Source organism: Heterodontus francisci, chromosome 29, assembly GCF_036365525.1.
Source record: "Heterodontus francisci isolate sHetFra1 chromosome 29, sHetFra1.hap1, whole genome shotgun sequence".
NCBI lineage: Eukaryota > Metazoa > Chordata > Chondrichthyes > Heterodontiformes > Heterodontidae > Heterodontus > Heterodontus francisci.
Window position 1 is genome coordinate 19,450,457 of NC_090399.1, and position 15,502 is coordinate 19,465,958.

The following is a 15,502-nucleotide window of genomic DNA, read 5'->3' on the forward strand; positions in this document are numbered from 1 at the left end:
TTTCTCCTAAAGGCTGCGATGCCTCTATATTTCGGTCATGCCATCAAGCCCCACAAGCTACAAACCTCCTCCCTGCCAGAAAAATACAGGAAGACACAAAATGCAGATACATGGGCACCATTGCTCATGCCTCTATCCAATCCAGAGGGCCCGGGTGACACACAGTGACCAAGGCCGGCCTCTGGAATCACCTCAGCCGAGCAGTCAAGTGCAGGGTGCAAACCAGCGTAATTCATGCACTGAGTGGACCATCACTTCCACCTCGCTACAGCTGAAATGGGGAGGCATTGTATCTTTCCATAAGCTCACCTCAGATCCTGTACAATTTCTCCCATCTCTGTATGGTCTAAACAACCTCCCTGGTGGGAAGCTTGGCTGGAACAAGGCAAGGGCAAGATGGCAGGCATACCCGACTATCCCCTACCCATGTATAATTGAAATAAAGCCCTCCATTTTAAAATTCTCAGCCTTTTTTCCAAATCCCTCTATGACCTTGACCCTCCCCGTCTCTGTAACCTCCTCCAGTCCTACAACCCTCCCAGATCTCTACGCTTCTCTTGCACAACCCCAGTTTTCACAGCTCCGCCATTCCTACCTGGGCCCTAAACTCTGGAATTCTCCACCCCTCTCTCTCTCTCTCCCCCTTAAGGCTGTTCTTGATACCTGCTTTTTAGACCAAGCTTTTGAGCACCTGTCCTAATATCTCATGTGGCTTGGTGTCAAATTTTGTTTGCTAATGTTCCTGTTAAGCACCTTGCGACATGTTACTGTATGAAGGGCGCTGTGCAAATGCAAGTTGCTTTTGCTGCTGTATCCGATCCACAAAGAGCCTGTGCCTGCACTGAATTAAGAATAACCTGAACGCCATTTTCTGCAAATATCAACTTAGTTGGCTCCCTCCATGATATCAGAACTAACCTCACTGCATCCAAAAACTGCAAGCAAACTACCAACAGCCCCTGCCAATGGGTAAATTTGCCCAGATGACTAGACAGCTCCATGGCACTCGAAGGGCTAAAAAAAACAACAGACAGGGCATTCATTTGAACATCCAAGTTGCTGACAGGGTCAATGAGCACTGAAAGGCTCTTCTCAAGCAGTTCCTTCAATTCTCTTTGAACGCAAGGCAAATCACCCCGCCGAGTGCTCATGATGCACCACTAACAGTTAGGTTAACTCAAGCGCCTGAACCAGATATTTATACCATAAAATTCACAGGGGAAGGTGAACCTTTGGCCTATTCGACTCATCTTTCCAGAATACTAACGCTGTCCTTCGGCATCTGCCGCACCCCCCCACCCTCCACTACTGCCTTTCCACAGCGGAGCCCCTCCCTCGCCCCTTCATTACTGCCTTTCCACAGCACAGCCCCTCCAACGTCCTTCCACTACTGCCTTTCCACAGCGGAGCCCCTCCCCCACTGCCTTTCCACAGCGGAGCCCCTCTCCCACCCCTCCACCACTGCCTTTCCACAGCACAGCCCCTCCCGCGCTTTTCACTACTACCTTCCCACAGTATAGCCCCTCCTTCGCCTCTTCACTACTGCCTTTCCACAGCGGAGCCCCTCCCCCACTGCCTTTCCACAGCACAGCCCCTCCAACGCCCTTCCACTACTGCCTTTCCACAACAGAGCCACTCCCACGCTCTTCACTACTACCTTCCCACAGCACAGCCCCTCCCCCACCCCTCTACTACTGCCTTTCCACAGCGGAGCCCCTCTCCCACCCCTCCACTACTGCCTTTCCACAGCGGAGCCCCTCCCCCACTGCCTTTCCACAGCACAGCCCCTCCCCCGCCCCATCACTACTACCTTCCCACAGCACAGCCCCTCCCCCACCCCCTACTACTGCCTTTCCACAGCACAGCCCCCCCCCCCGCCCCTTCACTACTACCTTCCCACAGCACAGCCCCTCCCCCACCCCCTACTACTGCCTTTCCACAGCACAGCCCCTCCCCCACCCGTCTACTACTGCTTTTCCACAGCGGAGCCCCTCCCCCACTGCCCTTCCACAGCACAGCCCCTCCCCCGCCCCTTTACTACTGCCTTCCCACAGCGGAGCCGCTACCCCGGCCCGCTACTACTGCCTTTCCACAGCACAGCCCCTCCCCGCCCCTTTACTACGGCTTTTCCACAGCAGAGCCCCTACACCGGCCCTCCACTACTGCCTTTCCACAGCACAGCCCCTCCCCCGCCGCCTTTCCACAGCGGAGCCCCTCCCCCACCCCTCTACTACTGCCTTTCCACAGTGGAACCCCTCCCCCACCCCTCTTCTACTGCCTTTCCACAGTGGAACCCCTCCCCCACCCCTCTTCTACTGCCTTTCCACAGCGGAGCCCCTCCCCCACCCCTCTACTACTGCCTTTCCACACCGTTATCCCCCCACCCCCACTGTTCCATTATAACTGTCACAGCTGCACCGAGCTGAACATTTCATCAGAAGGACAGCATCTTGAGCAACCCCTTTCCCTTCACCCCCAGAATGGCACTAGGATGCCAGGCCGGACTGCGTGCTCAGCTCCTGGAGTTGGGCTCAAACACACAATCTCGAATGCCAGTGACTTAACAAAGCCGATACTCTGATTATAAACCAACAGAAAACAGTGGACAGCACACAGCAAGGGGCTGCACACCCTGTGACAGTCGGGTACTTACCAAAGACAACAGGCTGCATCAGAAGCTGTCCAACTAGCCCAGTGATCATCTGAGCCAGAGAGGCAGGGCCAGCGCCAGCGCCAGGGCCAGGGCCAGGGCCAGGATCAGAGTCAGGGGCAGGGGCAGGACCAGGAGGAACCTGGAGTGGGAGAGAAAATACAGAAAGTAGCGAGATGTCTGTAAGGAAATCACTCAAAATACTGTTATGAAAGTGCTTCCATTTTTAAATATTTTTTGAGGACTCATGTTTAAGAATAGTGGAAACTGATTCATTTGAAAGACCCAAGAGATTCCATAGGTGCTGGACATCTTTTTTTTAAAAAAAAGGTCACTGGAAGGACATGGGACTTTGTGTAGAAACAAGCCCTTACTGGAAGCCACATGGCTTAAGCTAAATAAACAGCAGGAGCCTTGATGACTATAGGAGTTGTTTACAGAGAAGTGACATGTCAAGATTTAGGGAGGTCAAAAGAGTTGGTTTTGTTTTTGGATACTGTTTTGGTTCAGCTGGGGGTAAGCCTGCTAACAGAGAAGCTACCAGCTCATCCTTTTTCCACCTCTGAGAAACCCTGAGAATCCAGTGTGATAGCTAAAACCCCTGATGCACTGAAACTCCTGGAAAGCCTGCCAGACTAATCCTCGACATCGCCTGAAAAGAACTGCTCCAAAAAGATCCCACTGACAGCTGTCTACGCGTATTTGGATGCCACAATAAAGGACAACCTGGGAACATATCTTATCCTTTTCCTTCAAGGATTAACAAGTATTTGGTCAAGTTTATTTTTGTCAAGAAATCTCTGCAGAGAAACCTTCTTTATTTTTTCTTTAACTAGTGTGTGTTGGGTTAACTTAGAAGGGAACTTTCATATTTCAACCTGTGTGTTAATAAGCTTTGCATCTTTATTGAATAAGTCTTGTTTTATAATAAATGAATAATTTTGTTGTTAAAGAAACCTGGTTGGTGGATTTTATTCTGAAACTAAAATAGATAAAGTATATAACTGGCCGTATCGGTAACTGGATAAAACATTTAAATATATGCTGTGACCTGTGGAGAGTGGAACTAGAGAAAGACAGCACACTCCTCCAGCCACAGTCGTAACAATACAAAGATATAACCTTAATATATCCAAGCCTTGTGCTATTAATTCATGCAGTGAACATTATGGGCTTTCTGGGGGCAATACAAATTACATGCATAATCGTAGGATTTCTGGTCTTGTTACTTTTAGCATCTCCTGCCAGACGCATTCCACCTGAAGACTGAGAGGGATGGCTGCAAGGTGCAGGAGGGTGAGTGAGTGTGACGTGAAAATGCTCTGCGATATTATTTGGAATTCGAGACTGGCCTCTTTTGGTCCTGTACTTTCCGATGTCCCGCTTAAAACAAGACGGATGGATAAGACTGCTTGTCGTGCAGAGATTTTCATTGTGGAAATGAGTCAGTGGCTTTACAGCATCTCTGTGCTACCGTTTATCTTTGAACGTTACCTGTGCGCCAGGTTGTGGGCCCGATGCTGTCTGGGTCTGTCGTGGCGGAGGAGGTGGAGCTCTGGTAATCACCACTCGGGCAGGCGAAGTTTGAAACCCGGGAACCTGCTGCCCTGTTGGGGAGGGGGAAGAATGAATAAGACACAAAGAGAAAAACAAGTGGCTGGGCTCAAGTGTAACATGAGCTGTTTCTTCTGACAAAAAGCACCACAAGCAGTAACCTCTCTCCACCCCCAGCCCGTCTACCGCCACTGATCAGATAGGTCCAAGAGGCACCTGCCCCTACCACACTTCCATTGGCAAGAGCCCCAAATCACATAACACACCAAGATAATGATCGGGAAGCGGCAAATGTGTCTTGCTTGGAATTATGAGAATCAAGATAATGATCAGGAAGTAATGAATTTTTTTTTTTATACATGGAATTACAATGAACACTCAAGTCCCTTTTACTTTTGTGTAAGGTGCACTAGCTCTTGCTGATCCTGATCTGTGAGGACCTTCCCCCGATATCAGAAAAGATGCAAGAGGAACAAAAAGTAGCTTTATGTACAGCTCTTCCACCGCTGCTGAATCCACTCTTCATTAACAGTCAAGTGCATTGGGCATCAATGGAACGATTTGATACGTCGTTTATTTTTGGGGCAGTGTTGCCACAAAGCATCTTTTGCTAGCTTTACTTAACTGGCAGCGCCCGGGTCAGGGCAAAAGATTGAGAGCTCATGCCCCACTGCAGGGCTTTAGCACATCTTCCACTCAGACGCTCCAATGTACTGCTGCAGGGAGGGAGCGCTGCACCGTCAAGAGGTGCCGCTCTTTGAAGGAAACAGTCTGCCGGCTGTAATAGTTCAGGAAAACACTACAGATCTGGAGGTGCTTTTCAGAGACAAGCAGCGAGTTCTCCCAATGCCATGGCGAATCGTCTTTCTCCCAAACACTAAGAATACACTGACAGCTCAATCACCCTTTTGTAGTCGGTGGGCATCTACTGTGTTCGAGAGTGTGAAGCACAGAGTTATCCAGGAACAGAGTGCATCGTAAACTAAGTGCAAAAGTCGTGAATTTGATAAGAGTGGGAATTCGGTGCAGAGGGAGAAGGAGTGCTGCTTTTTATTCTTTTTGTTTTACCTCCAGTAGCTGGTGTTTTTTTCTTTTGTCTCCAAGCTATGAAACTGTAACTTGCTGATACTTTACAAAATTAGTAACTAACTAACTAATCAAATAAATAAATAAGGTTAGACAGACATGGCAGGGCAGGTGGTATGCTGTGACTGCAACATGCGAAAGTTTGCGGAAAGCATCGCATTCCCAGATAACAGCATCTGCGGTAAGTGATTGCAGCTAAAGCAACTTCAGCTCAGAGCTGTTGAGCTACAGTCCGAGCTGCAGACATCAGGGAAGGGGAGAGTTACTGGGACACTTTGTTCCAGGGGGCAGGGGGCAGGCTAAGCAGAACTTTAGAATTGGTCAATGGTCAAGGACAGGAAGGTGTGACTGCGAGTCAGGCAGGTATGGGGATCCGGGATTTAGTGGAAGGAGGAGCCTGGGCCATTGACTGCCTACTTACTACCGGCATGGACGAGAACAAGGACTGCAGGATGGTTGGGCAAACTGACCACAGCACCATGGTGCAGGAAATCATTCAAGTGGCAGCGGGTGGAGTGAAAAGGAATGTGGCAGTGATAGGGGACAGTACAGGCAGGGGAATAGATACCGTTCTCTGCAGCGGTGACCGGGAGTTCCAAAGGTTATGTTGCTGGCCCGATGTCAGGGTTAAAGGCATCTCCTCGTGGCTGGAAACAAACTTGGAGCGGGAGGGAGAGGATCCAGTTGTTGTGGTCCATGTAGGAACCAACGAAATAGGTAAAACTAGGAATGATGTCCTGCTGAGAGTTTGAGGCGTTTGGGTCCAAATAAAAATGCAGAACCTCAAAGATAATGATCTCTGGATTGTTATCCGAGCCACACACCAACTGGCATAGGGTCAAGCAGATTAGAGAATTAAACATTGGCTGAAAGTGTGGTGTGGGAAGAAGGGGTTTTGATTCATGGGGCACTGGCACCAGTACTCAGGGAAGAGAGAGCTGCTCTGTTGGGATGGGCTCCACTTAAACCGGGATGGGATCAGTGTCCTCACAAATTGTATAACTAGGACTGTGGTTAGGGTTTTAAACTAAAAGTTGGGAATAGGGATGGGGGGGGGGGGGCGCGAACGGGGTTGAGGGGGGAGAGAAGGGGTTACTGATGTGAGAAGGTTTCAGTTGAAGGGGGATATAGCAATCTAAAGAGAAAAGGCGAGGCAATAGAGCACTGTCATGATTTGGATCAAGATAAGCAGAGTGGGACCGGAAGGGACATAGAGTTTAGTGCATCTGCCAGTAAGGCCCATGCAAAAAATAGTAGTTAAAAAAAATTAAAAGGCTGAATGTGCAAAGCACTTGTAAAAAGATGGATGAGCTAACAGCACAAAGAGAGATAAATGTTTCAAGTCTAACTGACAGTAGAGAAACACGTTGCAAGGTGACCTGGTGTGGGAAATAAATACTCCAGGATACACAACATTCTGAAAAGACAGACAGAATGGAAAAGAGGAGCAGCCCTGATAATAAAAGATAACAAACGCAGTAGTGAGAAGGGATCTTGGCTCAGATGATCAGGAAGTAGAATCAGTATGGGTAGAGATTAGGAATAACAAGGGTCACAAAACACTGGTGGGAGTAGTTTACAGGCCCACTTGTAGCAGTTATGCTGCAGGACAGAGCATTAAGCAAGAAATAATTAATTGCAGCATGTAACAAAGGAAATACAATAATTATGGGGGAACTTAAATCTTCATTAAGACTGCACAAATCAAATTGGCAAAGAAGATTAGTTTGCAGAATGCTTTTGCAACAGTTTCCTGGAACAATACGTTGTGGAACCAACTAGGAATAAAGTTATTTTAGCTCCAGTATTGTGCAATGAGGCAGGCTTAATTAGTAATCTCACAGTAAAAGATCTGCTGGGTAAAAGTGATCCTAATACAATTAAATTCCATATTAAGTTTGAAAGCGACATACTCCAGTCCCAAACAAGAATTTTAAACTTAAAGAAACCCAATTACATAGGTATGAGGTGAGGCTGGCTTACGTTGATTAGGTAAATAAACTAAAAGGTATGGCAGTAAATAAACAGTGGGAAACATTCAAAGAAACAATTCAAAATGTTCAACGAAAACAGATTCCATTAAAAAACAAAAACTCTGAGAAAGATCCATCCGTGGCTTACTAGGGAAGTTAAGGATAGTATTTAGATTAAAGGCTTATCATGTTGCAAAGAATAGAAGTAAGCCTGAGGTTCGGGTGTACTTTAGAAACCAGCAAAAGGCAATCAAAAAGTTGAGAAACAGGGGAAAAAATAGAACTAGCCAGGAATTTAAAAAGATTGTACGAACTTTTACAGGTGTATAGAAAGATTAGCTAAAGTAAACACTGGTCTGGTAGAGGCAGAGAAAGGAGAAATTATCATGGGGAATGAGAAAATGGCAAGAGAAATTAAACAGTCGAAGTCACGAATTACAACCAGAAATAGAGGATAACCAAGGGGCTAATAAGAGTGAGGAACGTGAAGTAATTAATATCAGCAGAGAAAAAGCATTTGAGAAACTTAAGGGACTAAAAGCCGACAAATCCCCAGGACACAAATTTTCAAATCCTCTCTGGCCACAGGAGAGGTACCAGAGGACTGGAAGCGAATGTGGTACCATTATTCAAGAAGGGTAGTAGGGATAAACCAGGTAATTACAGGCCGGTGAGTCTGACATCAGTGGTTGGGAAAATATTGGAAAACATTCTGAGGGACAGGATTAATCTCCATTGGAGAGGCAGGGATTAATCAGGGATAGTCAGCATGGCTTTGTCAGGGGGAGATCGTGTCTAACTAACTTGATTGAATTTTTCGAGGAGGTGACTAGATGTGTCGATGAGGGTAAAGCATGGATTTCAGTAAGGCTTTTGATAAGGTCCCACATGGGAGATTGGTTAAGAAGGTAAGAGCCCATGGGATCCAGGGCAATTTGGCAAATTGGATCCAAAATTGGCTTAGTGGCAGGAGACAGAGAGTAATGGTCGAGGGCTATTTTTGCGAGTGGAAGCCTGTGACCAGTGGTGTACCCAGGGATCGGTGCTGGGACCTTTGCTGTTTCTAGTGTACATTAATGATTTAGACGTGAATATAGGAGATATGATCAGTAAGTTCGCAGATGACAAAAATTGGTGGTGTTGTAAATAGTGAGGAGGAAATCCTTAGATTACAGGGAGATATAGATGGGCTGGTAAGATGGGCGGAGCAGTGGCAAATGGAATTTAATCCTGAAAAGTGTCAGGTGATGCATTTTGGGAGGACTGACAAGGCAAGGGAATACACAATGGATGGTAGGACCCTGGGAAGTAGAGGGTCAGAGGGACCTTGGTGTACTTGTCCGTAGATCACTGAAGGCAGCAGCACAGGTCGATAAGGAGGTTAGGAAGGCATATGGGATACTTGCCTTGATTAGCCGAGGCATAGAATATAAGAGCAGGGAGGTTATGGTGGAGCTGTATAAAACGTTAGTTAGGCCACAGCTGGAGTACTGTGTAAAGTTCTGGTCACCACACTATAGGAAGGATATGATTGCACTGAAAAGGGTGCAGAGGAGATTCACCAGGATGTTGCCTGGGCTGGAGAATTTCAGCTATGAAGAGAGACTGAAAAGGTTAGGGTTGTTTTCCTTAGAACAGAGAAGGCTGAAGGGGGACATGATTGAGGTGTACAAGATTATAAGGGGCATTGATAGGTTAGATAGGAGGAAATGTTTTCCCTTAGCGGAGGGGTCAAGAACCAGGGGGCATAGATTTAGGGTAAGGGGCAGGAGGTTTAGGGGAGATTTGAGGAAAAAATTTTCACCCAGAGGCTGGTTGGAATCTGCAACGCACTGCCTGAAGAGGTGGTGGAGGCAGGAACCCTCACAACATTTAGATGAGAACTTGAAATGCCATAGCATACAGGGCTACGGGCCAAGTGCAGGAATATGGGATTAGAATAGTTGGTTGCTGTATGGCCGGCACAGACACGATGGGCCGAAGGGCCTGTTTCTGTGCTGTATAACTCTATGACCCGATGGTCCACATCTTAGGGTTCTAAAAGAGGTGGCTGCAGAGATAGTGGATGCACTTTTATGATTTTCCAAAATTCCCTAGATTCTAGAATGGTCCCAACGAATTGGAAGTTAACAAACCTTACACCGTTACTCAAGAAAGGTGGGGGAAAGAAAACAGGGAATTACAGGCCAGTTAGTTTGACATCTGTCATCGGGAAAATGCTGGAATCTATTATGAAGAAAGTTTTAACAACGAACTTAGAAAGCATGGTAAGATCAAAGTCAACATGGTTTTACAAAAGCAAAATCATGTTTGACAAATTTATTAGGGATTTTTGAGGATTTAACTAGTGGGGTAGATAAAAGGGAACCTGTAGATATAGTATAAAAGGCATTCGATAAGGTGCCACATGAAAGGTTAATAGCAAGATAAGGGCTCATGGAGTTGGGCATAATATATTAGCAAGGATGGAGGATTGTTAATGGGCAGGAAGCTGACAGTCAGGATAAACAGGACATTTTCAAGTTGGTGGGCTATAATTAGTGTTGTGCCACAAGGATCAGTGCTGGGGCCTCAGCTATTTACAATCTATATTCATGACTTAGAAGAGAGAACGAGTAAAGTATCTAAGTTTGCTGATGATACAAAGTTACGTGGGAATGCAACTGGTACGCAGGGCACAAAAAATTCTGCGAAGAGATATAGACAGGTTAAGTGAGTGGGCAACAAGGTGACAGATGGGAGTATAACGTAGGCAAGTGTGAGGTTATTCGCTTTGGTCGTAAGGAGAGAAAACCAGAACATTTTTTAAAAGGCTGAAACTTCGAAATGTCGATGTCCAGAAAGACTTGGGTGTACTAGTACAAGGAAGACAAAGGTAGCTTGCAGGTATAGCAAGCAATCAGGAAGGCAAATGGCATGTTGGCCTTTATTGCAAGGGGATTGGAGTACAGGAATAAAGAAGTCTTGTTACAATTGTACAGGGCTTTGGTGAGACCACACCTGGAATACTGTGTGCAGTTTTAGTCTCCACCGTTAAGGAAGGATATACTTGCACTGAAGGCAGTACAGTGAAGGTTCATTAGATTGGTCCCTGGGATGAGAGGGTTGTCCTATGAAGAGAGGCTGAGTAAATTGGGTCTGTATACTCAGGAGTTTATATGAGAAGTGATCTCATTGAAACTTACAATATTCTGAAGGGGCTGGATAGTTTAGACACTAAGCGATTCCCCTGGATGGGGAATCTAAAACACGGGGGAAACAGTCTCAGGATAAGGGGCCAATCATTTAGGACTGAGATGAGGAGAAATTTCTTCACTCAGAGGGTTGTGAATCTTTGGAATTCTCTACCCCAGAGGGTTGCGGATGCTCCATCGTTGAGTCTATTTAAGGCTGAAATTTTTGGTCTCTTGGAATCAAAGGATATGGAGAGCGGGCGGGAAAATAGAGTTGAAGCAGATGAGCCACGATTGTATTGAATGGTGGAGCAGGCTCGAGGGGCTATGGTCTACTCCTGCTCCTATTTGTCACGCTTTTACAAATGGGTCCCACGTTGGCTTGCATGACAAGCCAATGAAACTGTAGTGTCGCAACATTCCGTCACTTGACTGCGTGCTAAAGACAATGCCAAACATTTAGAGGCTTTTTTTTTTGTTCCACATTGTGAACTGCAATATTGCGTAAAACTCTCCTCATCCAAACCCTCAAACATCCTTTAGAAAAGAAAATTATGGTTTCGCAATAATCATGCAGATGTCCCAAAATTACTTCCTATCCCATTATAATGAATTGCATAACATACAGACTCAGACTACTTTCCCACGTTCTTTCTCTCTACACACCCCTAGAGCTATCTACATTAACCCTCTGTTGTGCAGTTTAATGCAATTGCTGTGCTAGTCACAGAATCTTACAGTGAAGGCGGCAGCCACCTGGCCTGTCGTGTCCTTGCCGGCTGCTTGAAAGAGCTGCCCAATTCAGTCCCATGCCCCAGCTTCTTCCCTGTAACCCAGTCAATTAGCCCTCTTCAAATACACGTCCAATTGCCTTTGAAAGTTGCTGTAGAATCTAATTCCATCAATCTTTCAGCTAGTGCTCCAGATCTCAACAACCCTCTCAGACTCATGATGGCACAGGAGGCTATTTGGCCCATCCAGTCCATGCCTGCTCTCTGTAGAGCAATCCAGTCAGTCCCATTTCCCCATTCTATCCCCATAGCCCTGCATATTTGTTTTCCTCAAGTGCCCATTCAATTTCCTTTTGAAATCATTCATTGTCTCTGCTTCAAGCAGCCTCATAGGCAGAGTGTTCCAGGTCATCGTGTGAAGAGATTTCTCATTTCCCCACTAGTTCTTTTTCCTGCCATTTTAAATCTACGACCCCAGATTACTGACCCACTTGCCCAATTTAACAGTTTCTCCCAACTTGTTCTATCAAAGCACCTCATAATTTTGAATATGTCTATTAGTTCTGCCCTCAATCTTCTCTGCCCTAATGGGAACAATTCCAGCTTCTCCAATCTGTCCATATAACTGAACTCTCTCATCCCAGGTACCTCCTCTGTACCCTGTCCTGGGCCTCAACATCCTTCCTACAATTGGACACAATCTAGCCAGAGATTTGCTTCCATCTTCAATGCACCCCGTTACAAAACCAACGATCAGGTTTAATTTCAGGAGACTGTTCGGCCATACCCGAGTTTGCACCAGTGGCTGCCATGGCTTGCTGGGTAATCTGGTGCATGATGGTCTGCATAAACTCAGGTGTTATCCCTGGGATCTGAATGTGGGGCATCGCACCTGAGCATGAACAAAAAGAGGTACTGAAGTTAGAGGTCATCCTCAGTGTGGAACATTTGCACACTTGCAAACAATATAAAGCTTTCATTACAGATATTTTACAACATGTTGCATTTATATAGCACTTTTTAACTTGGAAAACAATGATGATATCACACAAAGGAGATAGTAGGGCACATGACCAAAAGCTGGGTCAAAGAGGTAGATTTTAAGCAGCGTTTTGAAGGAGGAAGAGACCAAGGTAGAAAGAGTTCAGCAGGGACTTCCAGGACTTAGGGCCTAGTCAGCTGAAGGCACAGCTACCAATGGGGGAGTGATTAAAATCTAGGATGTGCAAGAGGTCAGAATTAGAAGGGCACAGACATATCAGGAGGGTTGTGGGGTGGAGGAGGCTACAGAGATAGGGAGGGGCAAGGTCATGCAAGACCTTTCAAAGGCAAGGGTGGAAATGGAGGTGGTGGTTTGGGGGGTGGGGGTGGTGGTAGTAGAATCTCAAGTCCAATAAACAGACAAATTTTAACACTGAAAGAGGAAAAACCACTTGGGTTAAGGAAGTTAGTTATCCCAATTTTGAGGTGAAGGGTGGGTGGGAATGGGCAGACTTTACCAGGGCTCAGTCACGCCTGGTCAGAGGGATTATTATTTTGATTCACTCTGGTGACTGAGGAAGGGATAGGATTAATAATTATTACAGTCTTGACATCAATACCCATAGGAATCTATGAACTGTTATTACTAAAAGAAAATGGATGAGGGACTCTTGCATTTGGTATGCAATTATTAAAAAGAAAAGAACAAAAAGTAGCAGATAGCACGAGGTTTGTTTTTCTTCTTTTTAGTTACCACATCTAATGTGTGAAGGAACCAGACACAAAGGTGCTGACTAGGAGGAAATAAATACCACTGCATGACAAGCTGGATTATCAGTACAGATAGCAACAGAAGGTGCTGACTGAGAGGAATTAGCACACGACAGCAGGACTGAGTTACAGTGCAGCTTATCAGTGCAGCTGCAGTCAGTAGCAACTGGGTATTATTAACTCTTGAGAAAGGGAACAAGATCACAATACAGTCACCGGCCCCGAACAGCATTTAGGACAGGCCGTTTCAACTGTAGGCTAAAGGGAAAGTTAACTCTAAGTCGTTCAAGAGGAAAGATCTGGTTACAGGAAGACTCTACTAAATGCAATGGTTCAGAAACTTGATGTCACAAGATCACAACACAAAGCAGCAAAGAGAAACCACCAGTGGGAGCAGTTAACGCAGGATTTTTTATATTATAAAAAAGAGGTGGGCCGAAGGGCTGTATCTCTCTATGACTCTAAGTATCTGCTCTCTCAGGTGGACGCTAAAGCTCCCATGAGCACTATTTTGAAGAGGAGCAGGGCAGCTCCCCCATTGCCCTGATCAACATTTACCCCTCAATCAATATCACTTGAGAGATATAATCTGGTCATTGTCACACTGCTGTTTGTGGGAGCTTGCTGCGCGCAAATTGAGTGCCACGTCTCCTTCATTGCAACAATGACTAACCTGCAAAAAAATGTACCTAACTGGCTGTAAGGCGCTTTGGGATGCCCTGAGGTCGTGAAAGGCACTATATAAATGCAAGTCTTTCTTTTGTTTCACCCAAACTGAGAAAGGAGAACATTGAGAACATTAACCCATTGTTACCCACTGTCAGCACAGTTGCTGACAGACATGTTACGATCCTCCAGTATTATCCAACTCATTTCATGGGGAAGTGGAATGAATGTTCTTCAGTAATGTTATTGCACGAGCTAGGTAGTTACCTGGTCCAGCGCTCCCTGTTGTCATCGAGGCCGCTGCAGAAGCATTCCCCGGTGTCGCAGTATCTGCCCGGAGAAACAGATAAAAAGGGGAATAAAACAGCACATTTAAGACACATCAGCATTATACAGCTGATATGGAACTGTGCCAACCAAGCAAGGCAAGAAAACAGTCAGTGAACCCCATGTGCCACAAGATGGGGTCACCCTTTGTCATTACAGATTAGGACATCAGAAGGACCACTGCGCATGCAATGGGAGAAGGGGCGAGGCTGAAACAATTCCGAGCTCACACACATCCCCTCGCTCTCAAACCTGGATTTAAATTCAGATCCTAGAAAATGCTGGAAAAGGGCACCAGAAATTCCTATTGGGCACCTTCTTGCTGTTTGGGGGCTCTCAATTCCTCAACCGTACCTCCTTGTAGATTCATCTGCATCATGACAACGGGCTCCATGGTTTGGTGCGTGATACGGATGACCCGAGGATGTGGGGTCTGGGTCTGTGTCTGGGTTTGCGATCCCTGGGTCTCTGGCGCTTCCCGTGACTCCGTGCCCTGCGACTGGGCGCCAGGAGCAGCGTTGGCAGTTGGCGGGGCCGCCGTCTGCCCCTCGGCGGTGTGTTGTGTGCGGCTGCCGTTGGTCGTCATGGTGACTGTTGTTCCGACATTGATCTGCTGAAAGGATGAAAAGTTGCAATTTTAGTATAGGGGGCACGTGTGGCAGCTGACCACTTTGCAGAGCAACGCATTCCATATTTACCACCAACAGATGCATGCCCCCGTGCCCTCCTCCCCACCCCCTATGCTTAGGCACTCTGCCTTAACCCTCTCCCCTGGCTATGAGTCATAGTCTCAGGATAAGGGCCATTTAGTAGTGAGATGAGGAGAAATATCCTCACTCAGAGGGTTGTGAGCTTTTGGAATTCTCTAGAGAGCTATGGATGCTCAGTTGTTGAGTACATTCAAATTGGAGATCAACAAATTTTTAGACACTAGGCAAATCAAGGGATAGGGGATAAGGCAGTTGATGCCAAAGATCAGCCACAATCTTAACTGAATGGTGAAGCAGACTTGAGGGGCTGTACAGCCTACTGCAGCTCCTATCTGTGTTTTGCAATTCATAGGATGCAGGTGTACTCTTCATTTAAAGCCTTCCATGACACACATCAACAACCCACTTCCCACGGTCCAATATTCTCCCCATCACGCCTGAAAAGGAAGCATCATGCAATTAAACGGATGTCGGGTGTCTACCCTACTCTTCCCATTCTTCATGACAGAGACGAGACAATGTTAGGTTATTCAGACTGCGGGGCATTAAAGGTCAAAACTCATTTATGACACACAATTATGCTTTCCATCAAAGGGCACTAGACAGTGATTGGAAGTCGAAAGATTGGCTGATTTTTGCCCTCCTTAACCAATGGCTACTGAGGTTAACTCGTTCTCCCATCCCTGCCACCTTGACTGCGATAGCTAACCCGGCAGGTGGCTAGATTAATGCAGCATGTCTATTTAATAGGGTGGGCTGCTGGAAAGAATGCTGCTCACTTTTCTTCAGAAGGTATAGGCAGTCTAAAATGTCTAGCAACCAAATGGATCAAATGTATATACATTCAACTTCCTCAAACACTTCTTTGGTAATAGACACA

The 15,502-nt window shown here is 46.3% G+C and overlaps 1 protein-coding gene across 6 annotated transcripts in view; it reads right to left on the reverse strand.

The window, feature by feature from the left end:
* Positions 1-15,502, reverse strand: part of LOC137346172 (large proline-rich protein BAG6-like) — a 106,895-nt gene that overhangs the window by 28,794 nt on the left and 62,599 nt on the right. For 5 of the 6 annotated variants that reach the window (XM_068009547.1, XM_068009552.1, XM_068009550.1 and 2 more), the window contains 5 exons: positions 14,267-14,525; positions 13,853-13,915; positions 11,955-12,059; positions 4,145-4,257; positions 2,654-2,792 (listed from right to left, as the gene is read on the reverse strand). In XM_068009547.1, the coding sequence (XP_067865648.1) occupies positions 2,654-2,792; positions 4,145-4,257; positions 11,955-12,059; positions 13,853-13,915; positions 14,267-14,525 (679 nt within the window). The remainder of the gene's footprint in view (positions 1-2,653; positions 2,793-4,144; positions 4,258-11,954; positions 12,060-13,852; positions 13,916-14,266; positions 14,526-15,502) is intronic. The other variant, XM_068009549.1, reaches the window with a different exon arrangement.